At 45.5% G+C, this 15,650-nt stretch overlaps 1 protein-coding gene across 4 annotated transcripts in view; it reads right to left on the bottom strand.

Annotated features, from left to right (window-relative positions):
* Nucleotides 1-326: 326 nt before the first annotated feature.
* Nucleotides 327-15,650, bottom strand: part of PINX1 (PIN2 (TERF1) interacting telomerase inhibitor 1) — a 61,350-nt gene continuing 46,026 nt past the window's right edge. For 2 of the 4 annotated variants that reach the window (XM_015620964.1, XM_015620963.2), the window contains exons 7-8: nucleotides 11,052-11,177; nucleotides 327-3,346 (exon numbers count right to left, since the gene is read on the bottom strand). In XM_015620964.1, the coding sequence (XP_015476450.1) occupies nucleotides 2,747-3,346; nucleotides 11,052-11,177 (726 nt within the window). In that variant the 3' untranslated portion in view covers nucleotides 327-2,746. The remainder of the gene's footprint in view (nucleotides 3,347-11,051; nucleotides 11,178-15,650) is intronic. The other 2 variants (XM_015620967.1, XM_015620965.2) reach the window with 1 other exon arrangement.

Genomic DNA, 15,650 nt, shown 5'->3' with positions numbered 1-15,650 from the left:
CTTTGTTGCGCGTGCGTCGTTCGCCGTTCGGGAGCGACGGCAGCGCAGGGAATCTCATTTTCCTTGGTGTCCAGGTAATTTCACTGGAAGCCACCTCATTCTGTGAGTACAATGGACGAATTTATAACAAAAGGCCTCGGAGTTTGAAAGTCTGATTTTCGCGGAAATGAAACCGAGTCGTTCCTTTGTGCTCGCATTCTGCTAATTCCACCATCTGGGCACTGACGTAATTCTTTTTCTTGTGCTTTCTAAAAAAGGCCTTTTTGCCAAACCCGGAGTTGGGTTAAAACCGAACTCAAAACCCACTAGAAACAAACAAACCAAAATATCTATATGTAATTTATTACTCTGAAACATGTTCCTCTTGTTCGAATCATCCATGTCACTGGACAGGATCTGGTAAGAAGAGCTTTTCATTGAGTAATGCTGACCACAAACACAGAGCAGAGCAATTAAATAAATTGCCTCTGTCAAATCCAAGCAATTTATGATTTATGATTATTTATTTATTATGATTTTCCCCTCCTACAACCACATGCAGAGCTTGGGGCACATTAAAATTCCACATTTCCCGGGATAAAGTGCCGTGTATTTATTTCAGAAATGGAGAATCTTCCATTGGTAGCTGATACTTTCATCTGAGCCAGATTTAAGTCTTGGGTATCCTGAATTTAACAGGAGCAACAGCACAAATTTAAAGCTTTATTGCTGGTTTTATTCTTCCTGTAACTGACACTGGAATGTGGCCAAGCACCCACAAGAATCAGCACACAGAAACATGAAAATTCACAGAGGGAACAAACAAACAAGCCCAGCAGTATCTGGAGAAGGAAACCTTATTCCTTCACTAGCACCTTTTTAAACTGAAATCCCAGAGAGGCTGTAAAGTTTAGTTGGGTTAAGAGTTAAAAAATAATAACTGGAAACAATCAGGCTTTTGGATTCTAATAACAAAATTAATAATAAAAAATCTGACTTGTGGCGAGCAAGAAATCGGGAGGGATGCATCAGTTTAACATAAAACATTATTTTACTGTCTTCTTCCACTGAGAAGATAATTTTTTCACCTCAAGCATGGAGTTTCCTCCCAGTTTGACAAGAACTGATGGTATTTGGTGGTATTTCATTTAAGGAAGCCAGGGACAGACAGATTATGGTGAATAATAATTGTACAGCCTGAAAAGGAGATGCAACAAGGGTTAGAGCCCCTGGCATGTGAAATCCAGGGAAAGGCATCTTGTTCTCCCATACAAGAAGTGAAACTTCATTTTGCTGCAGTGAATGAGCATGTCCTGAGGGCAGGGAAAAAAAAAAAAAGGTGCTTTGGAAACCAAGAGATCTTAAAAAAGGAGGAGTTGAGCTGCAACCAAACTATCCATGTGGTCTGGGTGCTTCCTCCACTGCACAATAAAGGCAGCTTAAGGAAATTCTTTTCCCTATTAACATCTGCATCTTGACAATGTTCCTCAGACCATGTTAAGCAACTCTGCTGAGCTGAGACAATATAAAAATGTACCCATTTTCTTCAGCAGAGCAGCCAATGGGATGTTTTAGATTTACACTGATGAAACCCAGCCAGGCCTGGATGAAATGAGCAGCTCATGGATTTGGATGCTGGATTCTGCCAGGATAACTGGCTTGGTGTTCAGGGTTGTGCTGTCAAGTTTGCTGTGGCCGAAGAAGTATCAGAACAGGACACCAGGATGGTGAATCCTTCTTCTCATTCCACCACTTCCAGGCTTACCCATCTCTTCTGACAGCTCTGAGTGACATTAAAATGCCAAAAGTCACGCTGAGTGTTTCAGATCTCCCATAAAACTGCTTGTGGCAGTGCCCAGTTCCAGCATTCCTTATTTCCAGGCTTACAATGAGAAACAAGCTCTGGTTATAAATCCAAACTGCAAGTTTTCAATGTGTGAATGGCCATAGCAATCTGACTGTGCTTTCAAGTTCTATTGGTCTCCAAATTTCAGGAACAAACCTGACTCTATCCAAGGCAGCTTTCTGGATTCCAGAGGTACCTGTGAACAGCTCCTGAGTATTTCCTGGAAATCAAAGATTTAGGCATGGTTAATAAATGATAAGGTTCATACACATTTCCTTTAGCTTTGGTGCAAAGTTACAACTGTTTGAGAATGGTTTGGAGGCACAGAGAGGTCTTTTTATTTCATCCTTCAGTGCTGACACTCAGGAGCAAAATTTTAATCAGAGTAAGCATTTTGGGAAGAAATAACAGTCATTTTATATGTAAAAAGAGATGAATGTAAGAATTGGACACCACGTTGCAAAAATCAATGAGAAAACACAGGCAGCTTTGCAAACCCCCTCCTGCTTCCAGAAGCAGAGCTGGGCTCTCACAAGTAAAAAGGCAGTACTAGGGTAATTTTATTTTATTTTTCTTTCCTGGATTGAGAAAAACACAGTCAGTGTGAAGCAGCAGAAAGTCATTCCCTGCCTTTCACAGTCTTGATGTGTTAATCCTCCATGTGGATCCCCTTTGAACGTGGCACTGAAGCTCCTGTTTGCCCCATTTTCCCTTGGCAGAGCTGGGTTTAGATCCACCCTGATTTTAGATCCAGCCTGATTTTAGATCCAGCCTGATTTTAGACCCAGTCTGAGTTTAGATCCAGCCTGAGTTTAGATCCAGGCTGTCCCAGCTGGAGCTGGAGCAGTGTCCAAGCCTGGAATGATGCTGTGTTTACACAGAGCCTCTCTAACACAGACTCAACCCCTGAGCCTGAAAGGGTTAAATGTTCTTGCAGTGCTTCTTTTTCTTTCTGGTTGCTCCTTCCCCACTCTCCCCTGTCTCCTCTTTTTGCTTTTTGTGCTTCTTCTTGTGGCGTTTCTTCTGCTTCTCCTCCTGCTCCTCTGTGCTGAGTTCCTCCCCCTCAGACATTCCCACAGAAATTTCTCCACTGCCTGTATTTTCATCACAACTGATGTTTTCTCCTTCGTTTTCTTCTTTATGTTTCCTCTTTTTTTTCCTCTTGTGACATTCCTTTAGTGGATTATCCAGTTCTTTTCCATTCGAGCTCCCTGTCTTGGGCTTTTTCCCTGGTTTCTCACAGTCCTCTGTCCACTCTGCTTCATCATCTCTCTTCTGCTTCTTCTTTTTCTTTTTGACTTTGGTTTCCAGCTCTTCTGAAGGCTCCACAGCTTCATCAGCTGCTGGGCTGGAATGTTCCACCTTTGTTTCTGTTTCCTTCTGGGATCCCTTCAGCTTTGCCATGCGCTGGGCGAAATATTCCTGGACAGTGAGAACACTCTTCACTGTATTGGAACCATCTCCAGGGCTGGAGAGCCAGCTGTTCTTCTCTTCCTGGGAGTCAGGATCAGCAATATCCCCCTGCAAGGGAACACAAAGGAGCAGGAGTGAGTCAGGAGTCACAGCTTTAAACAAAATGCTGCTTTTCTGCACACTAATAAGGAAAATACTGAAAAGCAACGTGGTGCTTTGAAAATTAACTGTGAAAGTGCAGATTTGGGTGGAAGCGAGGCAGCCCTTAATGTGAAAGATGCTGTGGGTTTAGGGAAAAGAGGTGGAAGGAGGGAAGCCAGCAAGAGAACACAAGCCAAGACAATTTTCAGTTGTTTTGAGTTCCTTAGTTTACCTACTCCTACATAACTCATGTCTACCACTGTCATACTCAGTGCATTACACTGACTTTACAAAGCACATGTCTCTGCAAGACATAAACCAGCATGAAAAATGATCCACTACAATCCATTAGCCTGTGGCACAAAGGAAATCCCATGCCTGGAATAACTCTTCAGCAAGGAACTTGTGATCCAGGGAGCAATCCAGCATTGAGGCATCTCTTCCATCTTATCTGATCTTTGGAAATGTTTGTTTCGGAGCTGCTCTGCTGTCAGGGTGTCCCAGATGTTGTTATTTAAACAGGCTCCATTTGATCACACATTATCAGATGGCACAAACAACATCACAGGTTACATCTTACAAGGTTTCTGCAGACATGGAATAAAGAGCTGCTCATCTCCAGCTGCAGGTGAAGAGTCTCCTTTGTAGAAAGGAAATATCAAACTAAAAGCAAAGTATAGCTCTGGAGCTGGATGTTATGGATGGCATGAAGAGAATTGACTGAGAAAGCAACAAATGCCACAAGATGGAAATGTATAATTTGTTAAATTGTCTGAGATTTACAAAAGAAACAAACCAGAAAGGCAGCTGAAATTAAGGCTTGTTCACATACATACCAAAGCACTCAAAACAAAGTCTTTGTGGTACAGCCTTTTGCTGCAAATGACTCTTGGAAATGTCCCAAATTTTCACAGAATCACAGAATCATTCAGGTTGGAAAAGAGCTCCAAGACAATCGAGCCCAACCTGTGCCCAATCCCCACCTTGTCCCCAGCCCAGAGCTCTGAGTGCCACGTCCAGACCTTCCTGGGACACCTCCAGGGATGGGGACTCCAAACCTCCCTGGGCAGCACCTTCCAGTGCCTGAGTGCCCTTTCCAGGGAGAAATTCCTGCTGATGTCCAACCTGAGCCTCTCCTGGCCCAGCCTGAGGCTGTTCCCTCTCCTCCTGTCCCTGTTCCCTGGGAGCAGAGCCCGACCCCCCCGGCTGTCCCCTCCTGTCAGGAGTTGTGCCTCAGGTCCCTCCTGAGTCTCCTTTTCTCCAGGCTGAGCCCCTTCCCAGCTCCCTCAGCTCGTTAATTGGGTTTTTTTTTTTAAACTTTGTACACACCACAGAGAACCAGGTACCCCCCACTGGATGGGAAAAGCTGGGAAGGATGGTGTAGAATCCTCACCAAAATCTCCTCTACAAAATCTGCATCAGGGGATTCCAGTCAGGTAATTCCCTGTTTTTCCATTCATAAATGCATGGATGGGTAATCCATGGCATCCACTCTGCCCACACATCCTGAATGCTGCCTGCCCAAATCAGAGCAGTCAGATTTCACAGCCACTTTCACTGCCATAACCTGATACTCAGGGAAGGCCAGCAGAGAGCTGGGAGATAAAACCCCACTTATCTCTACGCTTTATAGCTATTGCATGATGCTGCAGATAAGGGACCTGGCTCTCTTGAGGGCATCGTTAAACTTGCTGGCTGAAGTGGGGTTTATTAGGGTTTGTGAGCAAGGTTTTCCAGGTCTGGATCCTTATGCACCCATAACCTTTACTCCCATGAGCAGGAATGCAAAAATTGGTGTCATTAGTGATGCATTACGAGTGGTGATTTCCTCATCCATCTGCTTTCAAGAGAGCTATTCCAGTGGAACGAAAGTAAGGCTGCACTTGAGATTCCTGTGATGTTTGTGTGGGCACTTATCAAAATTAGGGACTTTTCTTGTAGGGATATGTTGTAGTGTTCCTGAAGGGTTATGAAGTAACTGAAACTATTTGAGTTCTGGCAAAGAAGCCTGAAAAGGGATGTGGAACACAGGGAAAAAGAGGATGTATCCACACACATCTCCACACAGTTACATTTGAAAGGGGAGCTGCAGCAGAAGTTTAACAAGACAGAATTCCCAGGATAAATGGGTCGAGCTACATTTATATTAAACCTGTTTTTAATAAGATCTAACCTTACAAGTAGAGAATCCCATGTCATCACAGGATCATTTAGGATGGAAAAGAGATCCAACACCACCAAATCCATCCTGTGACCATCCTTGTCACCCAGCACTGAGTGCCATGTACTACCCTTCCTTGGACACCACCCGAGATGGGGAATCCAAACCTCCCTGGGCAGCCCCTAACAATGTTTAATAACTCTTTCCATGGAGAAATTCCTCCTGATGTCCAACCTGAACCTCCCCTGGCACAGCCTGAGCTGTTCCCTCTCCTCCTGTCCCTGTTCCCTGGGAGCAGAGCCCGACCCCCCGGCTGTCCCCTCCTGTCAGGAGTTGTGCAGAGCCAGAAGGGCCCCCTGAGCCTCCTTTTCTCCAGGCTGAGCCCCTTTCCCAGCTCCCTCAGCCCCTCCTGGTGCTCCAGACCCTTCCCCAGCTCCGTTCCCTGCCCTGGACACGCTCCAGCCCCTCCAGGTCTCTCTTGTCAGGAGGGTCCCAGAGCTGTCCCCAGCACTGGAGGTGTCCCAGCAGTGCCAGCACAGGGGGACAATCACTTCCCTGGCCCTCCCCTGCTGAAGCCCAGGCAAACAGGGTCATTTTCCTTCCCCCCACAGCAGGATTTTGACACCCTGGATTGCAAAAGGACAAACAGACTCCCAGGTTTTCGACCAGACCCGTTTCCCTCCCCACCCCAATGTGTAAAACACACTTGGGCCCAGAACACCCGTAACCCCCTGGCCAACCAGGAAAGGATTTCCTCATTGCCTTGGTGACTTCAACTCCTGACAACTTAATTACTGTAATTGAAGGCAAATATTACCTGAACTCTACACATTTCTTTCTTTTCATGAAGTACATTAGGCATAAAAACAAATGTTCCTTTGGTTAAGCAGAGGAGTTCCAAAGGTATGTACGAGTTTAGAAAATAAGAACCTTGCTCAGAAACTCCTTTATTGATAAGAATTTTAATAACCACGGGCCACTGAGCACAGAACTAACAGGGCATGGAGACAAGCAAAGAGGTGCCAACCCTAGAAAACCTCTGGGTTTAGGAAAAGCTTATGTGAAACCATAAATCACCTGGAAGGGCTGTTAAATGCCAAGGTATTCCTGCTTCCGTGCTATACCTGTCCCAGTAGCCATGGGAACACTGCTGAACTCTAACCAGGGGTTTTCTCTAACCCCTCACAGTTTATGCAACTCCTCCCCTGCTTGACCCAACACAGAGAAAAATTTCAAAGAAAAATAAGGCATATATTCCTAAAAGTTGATTGTGCTGCTGCAGCTTCTGAAAGACAATTTTTCACCAGATGAAAGACAGAAAGAAATATTCTTGCTCCAGAGAACTGATGATCAGGTAAAAGAGAAAGAGCAATTGTGCTGTAACTGGAGAGAAACCTGGAGACTGGGCTTTGGGGAATATGTTTGTCTGTGCCATGAGCTCCAAAACTGCTCACAAAAATGAGCTGAGGGGATGAAGTGAGAAGGAATTGGGAATGGGGAGCTGGTAGGATGGTCCCAAGCCAAAGAAAAGGACTGCTCAAAACATGGTGTTAAATGTGAAATGACTAAGAGGAAATAATAGGAAAATTCAAGGAGAGGTTGGGAAGTGCACAGGAAGAGATGAAGGTCAATTACAGGCAGAAGTCTCCTGTAAATATCATCTGCTTATGTAATTAGTGAAATGTATGGAAAATAACCTAAAGGACATAAAGCACTCCCTGTACCACCGTGTTTTTCTCTGCCTTTCTTCACTTGCTGATTAAATCATTAAGGGAGTACACTAAACTTACAGAGGGAAATCCTGGTTCCCTCGAATCCTGCAGGATCAGGATTGCACCTCTAGGGCATCCCACTCTCAGAGCACCTCTCAGTTATTTAGTGAAAGGAAAAAACAGGGGGTTATGGTCAATTATCAAAGGAATTCACATCAGTGAAAGCAGTTTGGCAAGAGAAGAAGCCCAAAGTGGGAAGGATTTAGACACCTCATGAAATCAAATGGGTTTGATGGTCTAGAGGAAGGTGTCCCTGCCCATGGCAGAAGTGGGAATGAGATGAGCTTTAAGGTCCCTTCCAACCCAAAACTGGGATTATTACAGTTAATATTCAAAATATGAACTGCACCTGCATGTTATCCCAGGAGGAAAAGTGAGATAGAACCCATGTGCAAAGCAAAGGGTGCTGGCAACAACAGGAGCAACAGAAACAGCCTGGGCTCATTCAGAGACGTTTCCCTCCTCTTCAGAATGCAAATATTTCCTTTTTAGCACTTAAAATCTTAAAATAGGGGAATAAAAGAAACTCTTATACCATCTCTGTCTGCTACATAGGAACCACTATTACTTAAGGCCAGTAATTTTACTGTTGTACTGTTGGTACTAATTCACAACAATTTTGTGAACCCTGATTCACAAAAACGACACCAAAGGCAAAGTCCAGAAGGGATGAGCAAAAAGGCAGAATAAAGCTGGTTCTCACTTAAATTACAGAAAGTGGGCTGGATGAAGCACATGGAGCCTGGGTTCCATGGAAAACACAGGATCACTCTTAGCTTTAAAATGCAGCCACCCCTGTCCTGCCTTTCTTACCAACTTTCTTGCTGAGAAACTGTAACAAATAGATTAAAACAATCCTGTTCTGTTCCTGCTGCTGCAGATCCTCACCAAGAGGTTGGTGGGACCCCCATGCAGTGCACAAAAACGTGACAGGCAAGAGCTGAGGGCATCCCTGTATCTTTCCATCCCAGGAATGGCTGCAGGTAATTCCTGAAGAGTCACTCTGGAGCTCTGCAGACATCCACGATGACAGAGTCTTGCTTTAAGGAGTTGACAACTTCAAGTTAAGTAGGAGCATTAACATTTGGATTGGGATCAAACAGGCGAGAGGGTGAACAAAGACCTGTAGCCTGATGAGTTTAAGCAGGATTAAAATAAATACATGCATAAATAAGGCCACATACCACCAGTTCTGCAGTCAATTCTGGCATCAGAACAGGTACCCAGGAGGCTCTAATGCTTTTAATTTACCTGATTAAAATTGGTTTATTGCAGACAGCATCTTGTGAAGAGCTGATGAGAACAGACTCCCAGTACAGAAATGGCTGATGCAAAGGGAAAACCAGACAATTTCCCCAGTGCTCATGAGGAAAAGGACAAGCAGCACATGGAATTATCCACAGGAAAACTTTGCCAGCAGGAGAAATCAGCATCTTTGTGAAGCCTCAACAACCACTGGGAGTCTCAACCACTGAAATCAACTCAGACAACTACCAGAGAAGTGTTATGGGGAGTTAATCCTTGCTTGGAATGGAAAATGTGGGATCTGGGCTCCAGGAGCATCTCTCAGTCCTGTAATGCTTCAAAAACCTAAAGAGGGACACAATTTCACCTCCTGGTGATCACAGAATTGTTAAGGTTGGAAAATCCCTCTCACACCATTGAGTCCAAAAATTCCCCAGCACTTCCAAGGCCACCACCAGCCCATGTCCCCAAGTGCCAGATCCACCCAGCTTTTAAATCCCTCCTGGGATGATGATTCCACCACTTCATGGGCAGCCTGTTAAAATAAACAAGGGTTTAATCAACGAGATGAGAAGCAGGGATACTCAGCCTGGACAAAAGTGGTAAAAATTCAGGTCAGCTGCAACTTCTATTTTTGTTGGCCATGGTGGTGTCATCACCAGGACCTGCCACATATCCATAGGAAGGTTTAATTTTACTACTATTTATCCTGAGTGCCAATAGAACAATGAATCCACTGATGGGAAATGGAATGAAAATCCTGCATGTCCAATACCTGGATGAATGACACTTGTTAAAAGGACAAATTCCAATTACTATAGAGAAGTACTTTCCTGCTAAAATAAATTCTGTGCCAGAATATACTGAAACATCAGCTGCTGTCTTGCAGTTGATATTAACTTCTACACTCCACATGAGCCATCAGCTGCCTCTAACCCAGCAAGGAGAAGAAGAGAGGTTAGGAAGTAATTCATGGAAAGGGGACAAGGAAAAGTTTTAAAAAATATAATGTTTTTCCATGGAATTATGAAGATCCATTTTTGCTACACTTGCAACTACAAAAGAGCAGATTGTTTCTCTAGCAATCAAAAGGCTAAGGAGTTTTATTATAGTAAATCTAAGCCTAAAATAATCTGGAGGTTATTAATAGAATGACTGACCTCTGGAGCAGAACTACTGTGAGTGTTAGACCAGCTCCAATTTTCTTAGTGGTAAAACCTCCAAAGACAGAGGTTTTACCATCCTTCAGGATATCCCTGTTCTGATTACAGAGTCCTGGAATGGTTTGGGTGGGAAGGGACCTTAAAGCCCACCCCATTCCACCCCCTGCCAAGGACAGGGACACCTTCCACTATCCCAGGCTGCTCCAAGCTCCATCCAGCCTGGCCTTGGATATGGCACCACATCCTAATGAGGTTTTATCACCACATAACATCTCACCCCACTGCAGCAGTCTACAGGTGCTTGATTTTCATTTACATTGTATTTGCTGATTCAGTTTTTATTTCAGTTTTAAATTCCATGGTGCTGCATTTTATTAAAACACATCCAAATCCTCCCAGCCTGTCTTGCCCTTCTATTATTTATTTTTCTCAAAAGCTCATCCTGTACCTCACCAAGAGGCCAGTTTTAACAATTTTCATTCATTTTTATAATTCACAAAACAGAAAGCCCCCATCTCCCTTGCTGAATACTCCTGGTAAGCAAAATGTCATTTGTTTGTGATATAAACAATCCCTTTCCAGGGGTGTAGGATGAGCTGGAGCCCAGCCTGATCCCATCAGTGAAACAGGAGCTGCACAATAAAACTGTGACACTCAGCCAGGTTTTGCCTCCAGCCTGCAAACACCAGAGGAACAGGAAACAACAGGGTTGCAAAAGTGCAATGGATTAAATCTTGGCCAGGGACTTGATTGCAACGATAGTCCTGGGGATTCATTCCAGCTGTCCTGAGCAGATCCTGGTCAGGCCACAGCACCTGTACTTCCAAGGGCAGCTTGGGAATCCCAGCACTGTGTCCCACAGGGCATACACACACTTCCTCCTACTGTTCTTACACTTTTCAGGAAAAAAAACCAAATTTATTTAAGTTTTTGCACAACAAAGGCAGCGAGTAAAATCCAGGAACTGAGGCTAAGGAGGAATACACACCGTGGGATAATTCCCAAGAGGTGCAGAAGGCTGAAGGCACATAAGGAAAGAGTTAAAAATCTCAGCACATGGCAGAGATTTTTATATTTTTTCATATCTTGAGAGACACTTAGATATCCCTGTGACATCTCATTCCACTCCAGCTCCTCTGCTGAGGCCAGCACAGCCTCTCTTCCTTCGCATTTCCCTGCAAATTACATCTGTGCCTTAGACTGGATATAAACAAAACTAAAGGAAGAGATTTCCCCTAGGATCTCTCTATTGGCACGATGCAGAGATCCAAACACAGTGACTTCATCTTCCCAAAAAGCACCTAAATCAATTCTAACTGTTGTGTTCTCACCTTGAATAACAGAGGAAGTACAGTCCAGCAAAGCGAGCACAGAACGGGGAAGGTCACGTTTCCCAAGTTCCCTTCCCAGCTGGTGAGAAACCCTGGAGAAGATATTCCCTCCAGCTCTGGCACAGGCTGTCAAAGCACAGAACATGCCTGATCAACTGCATGAAACTCACAGCAGAGCTATCAGCTTTATAAAGTGTTTGTAAGGTGCCTTGAGATCCTTCACAGAGGTGTCCCAGATGAACAAGGATGGAAATAACCCTGGAATTCCACTCACCTCTGCCTGGGGCTGGGACACCAAACACAGACCTGACCCAGCAGCATTTCTGTGATAGATCTGTGAGGAATCAAATCACCAGGAGTCTCAGATATTGTATTTTAAAGGAGTGGGCAGGAGAAAAAACATAGAATGGTTTGGGTTGGAAATGACCTTAAAGCTCATCCAGTGCCACCCCTGCCATGGGCAGGGACACCTCCCACTATCCCAGGTTGCTCCAAGCCCTGTCCAGCCTGGCCTTGGACACTTCCAGGGATCCAGGGGCAGCCACAGCTTCTCTGGGCACCCTGTGCCAGGGCCTGCCCACCCTCCCAGGGAACAATTCCTTCCCAATATCCCATCCATCCCTGCCCTCTGGCAGTGGGAAGCCATTCCCTGTGTCCTGTCCCTCCATCCCTTGTCCCCAGTCCCTCTCCAGCTCTCCTGGAGCCCCTTTAGGCCCTGGAAGGGGCTCTGAGCTCTCCCTGGATCCTTCTCCTCTCCAGGTGAGCACCCCCAGCTCTCCCAGCCTGGCTCCAGAGCAGAGGGGCTCCAGCCCTTGGAACATCTCTGTGGTCTCCTCTGGACTCTCTCCAGCAGCTCCAAATCCTTCTGCTGCTGGAGCCCAGGGCTGGAGGCAGCTCTGCAGGTGGGGCCTCACCTGAGCAGGGCAGAGGGGCAGAATCCCTCCCCTCCTCTGCTGCCCACACCCTGGATCAGCCCAGGATGCAAATCAATGCAGATTGTTTTGTTAATCCTGAATCCAGACTCTAAATGTCCAAACAGTCATCCCTGTCCCCAGTACTGTGGGTGCTGTGCTGCGCTCAGAAGCAATCGGAGCCTTCTCCACATGTCCTGTCACTCCCTGGGCACCTTTTATTGTCCCTTTGTAACATGTGTGGAATGGGCAGCTGCTATTAAGGATGCAGGAGACCAAACCCTCACTGACTCTCGAGTTCAGGATTTCTTCCTGCGCTCCACAGATACAGAACTCCAAAAGAACTAACAAGTGGGCTTGGCCAGCCAGATTGTGAATACAAGCAAAGGTATCAACGAGGGCTCTGAAGATTTGGGATGCTGAGAGAAAGGATGGAATAAAAACCATTGGAAGCATCCAGAGGAGAGAAAGGAGTTCTGGCAGCAATTCCAAGAGCAAGCACAGTCACAGCATCACAGCTTTGGCTTCTGCCAGAGGAAACCACACGTGCTTCTAAATCTGAAAACAACACCTGCCTATGTCAAACTCTTCTTCTGGCCCTTTTCTAATAATAAATGTAGAAAAGCAGATCTGTGTACAAATAAAGTGTTTCCAGGATCGTTAGAAGCAGGTAATTTAAATCAAAGCTTTGCTCCTTTCCCCTTCCTCTCAGAAAATGCTTCTCAAAAGGAAAATCGACACTTGAGCCCCTTCTGTGCCTCTGATCCGAGAGGGTGATTTGTGGGAGGGCTGATCCATGGATCCAAACCAGTTCAGACCTCTGGGCAAGGGGACAGCCATTTCCTGTTTTTCAGCACCAGCAGTGGCCCAGGAGCCCCTGAGAAATACCTTGTGTCACTTTGTTGTCACTTTTTAGTGACAGGCTTGGTTCCTTTCCTCCAAGCAGGTGTGAAGGAGGACTCAGAGCTCTCAGGGAAATGAATCAGAACTTCACAATTTGGGGCAGGACAGACCAGAAATACCATAAATACCAGCAGGGCCCTCCTGTGTAGGCTAAAAGACAGATGCAGAAGCACAAACAGCAAGAATGAGAATTAATTTTGAAATACAACAGCAGGTCTGTATGCACATTTTTTTCCTTCTCTCCCATCTATAAGGGTTTGAAGAAAAGAGTTTGTCTGAGGAATGTGATTTATTTTTAAGGAATACCATTCATGCAGTGTGCCTACAGTTCATAAGGATCATATCCTGGTTTTCAAGGATTCACACAGCACAACCCAGCCAGGTACAACCTCTCTGCAGCCTTTTTTTTTATAAATTCTTGCATTTCTTCCTCATTTCTGCCTTCAGTTCTGGTGCTTCCTTAAACAACTCTTCTGACAATCAGCTCCTCAGATCAATTCCAACTGGGACTCATCCTCCCCTCCAAAAATCAACCCAACTTCTTCTTCTCTCAGCTTCAAAATGCTGCTCCAAGTGTTTCCCTACCCATCCTGCCGTGTCCTACCTTACCCTCTCGCTATCTGAGATGTGTAACATCCTGCCCTTGTTCTGTCCATCATTTCCTTGCAAGCTCTCTGGGGAAGCAATTAGCCCACTTGTGAGCACTCTACAACATAATTAACAAATAATAACCACTGAGAAATGTAGGCCAAAAAAGCCAAGTTATCATAGCCCCATTTCTGCAGAGACTTGCATTGTTCCGTGCTCGCAGCCTCCAAGTTCCTGGAGGCACAGATTCTCCTCCAAGGCAGCACAAAAGCAAAGGTGAACGCTGTGTTTTAAAGAAGACATAAAAAGTTCTGACTTTATTTGGATTTCCAGGCATTGCTGCTTTTCCCTGTTCATAAACACGAGCAGTTGTGAGTATTTACACAGAGAACACTACAGTAAATCTCAGAATTGGAGGTGAAAGGCTCATAATTTGGTTCTAAATTAACTCTGGCAATGGGAGCACCGAAGGAAGGAAAGACAGGATGACTGTAACCACGAGCAAGATGCAATACCAACACCATGACATCATTTAGGATGAAAAAAACTGCTGGAGGAGACAAGGACAGAACCTATTCTTGGGTTTCCATCCACACACCCCCTAACAGCCAGTAGGGAATGGTTCTCAGGGAATGCCTAAAATCTTGCTCTTATTTCAGCAGCAAATAAAATAATTCCAATTCCTGAGGCTTCCTACTGTAAGAAGCTCTTCCAGGCTCCTGCACACTTCCTAGGAGGTGTTATGTGTCCTGAGTATCCCTTCAATACTGAAAAATAAGGTGCCAAAGCAATTAGACAAGGTTTCTAATTAGGTTGAAGCAGAATTCTGCTGGGGAGCCAAGGAAGCATAAAGGAGGATGAAGAAAGGGAAGAAAAGGATAAATGATCAGTTTGGAGTGGTTATGGGGATGGAAAAATATGGCATTTGGAATGTACAGAGAAGGAACAGCGTTGAGGAAAGAGGGGGGAGAAAGGCTGGGATTAAATCTCCACATTTTACAGCCTTCAGCAGGTCAACAATGAGCATACTCTGAAATTCTGATTTTAGATCCACCCACCACTGATCCTGTCCTGAAACACCAAACTGAGGTGATCCCCACTGAGAACAGGACAGTGAACAGCACATTTCAGCCACAAAGCAGCTGGAAAACCTGCAATGGAGCAGTTGGCACTAATTTATGGATAATCCCTGGAGCCTGAGAGTGCCAGGATGTCCCACCCAGCCCTGCAGCCTGAGCAAGACAGAGCACGTCTGCTGTGACCTGGGACAAAGGATCCTCATGGTCATTTTGTGAAATCTGCCATCCCTGGCACAACTCTGGCTCTGCCAACCTGCAGAACAACTCACCTGCTTTAACCTGAGGTCATTTGAGGAGAGAACAGCTCAGATCAGCATGTACAGGACAGACATTTCCCAGGCCTGCTTCAGTGGCAAAGGAAATTTTGAATGTCCAAGAGGAGAGGTCTTGTCCTTCAAAACTGACAAAAAGCCACATCATGGCTGGAACTCAGTCATCTGTAAGGACCCTTCCAACCCAAATCTTTCTGTGATTGTCTGATCCTGTAATGTTGAGACACTCACAGTTAGGATCTTATCTCAGCTTTTCTGCCCATGGGCAATCCAGTCCTGATCTTCCAAGCATTAAAGGTGAAAATATTTGATTTATTCTTGTTTCACATCTGTATCTGTCCAGCCTGCTCTGGGGTTTACACTCTCCTGGAATTCCTCTCCTGGGAGTAAAGAGCCTCATTTTCCACCTCCATACCCATCCTTGGATTTCTTGTCTTTGGGCTGCTTTCCAAGGCTGACTTTTGTGTTTCTGCTCTGCTTTTCACAAAATCACAGAAGGGGCTGGGTTAGAAGGGAACCTAAATCTCATCCAGTTCCACCCCCTGTCATGGGCAGGGACACCTTCCACTATCCCAGGTTGATCCAAGCCCCATCCAACCTGGCCTTGGACACTTCCAGGGATCCAGGGCCAGCCACAGCTTCACCGTGCCAGGGCCTCCTGAACAATTCCTTCCCAATATCCCATCCATCCCTGCCCTCTGGCACTGGGAAGCCATTCCCTGTGTCCTGTCCCTCCATCCCTTGTCCCCAGTCCCTCTCCAGCTCTCCTGGAGCCCCTTTAGGCCCTGCAAGGGGCTCTGAGCTCACCCTGGATCCTTCTCTTCTCCAGGTGAGCACCCCCAGCTC

Source organism: Parus major, chromosome 3, assembly GCF_001522545.3.
Source record: "Parus major isolate Abel chromosome 3, Parus_major1.1, whole genome shotgun sequence".
Classification (NCBI taxonomy): Eukaryota; Metazoa; Chordata; class Aves; order Passeriformes; family Paridae; genus Parus; species Parus major.
This window is presented reverse-complemented; position numbering and strand designations above follow the sequence as displayed.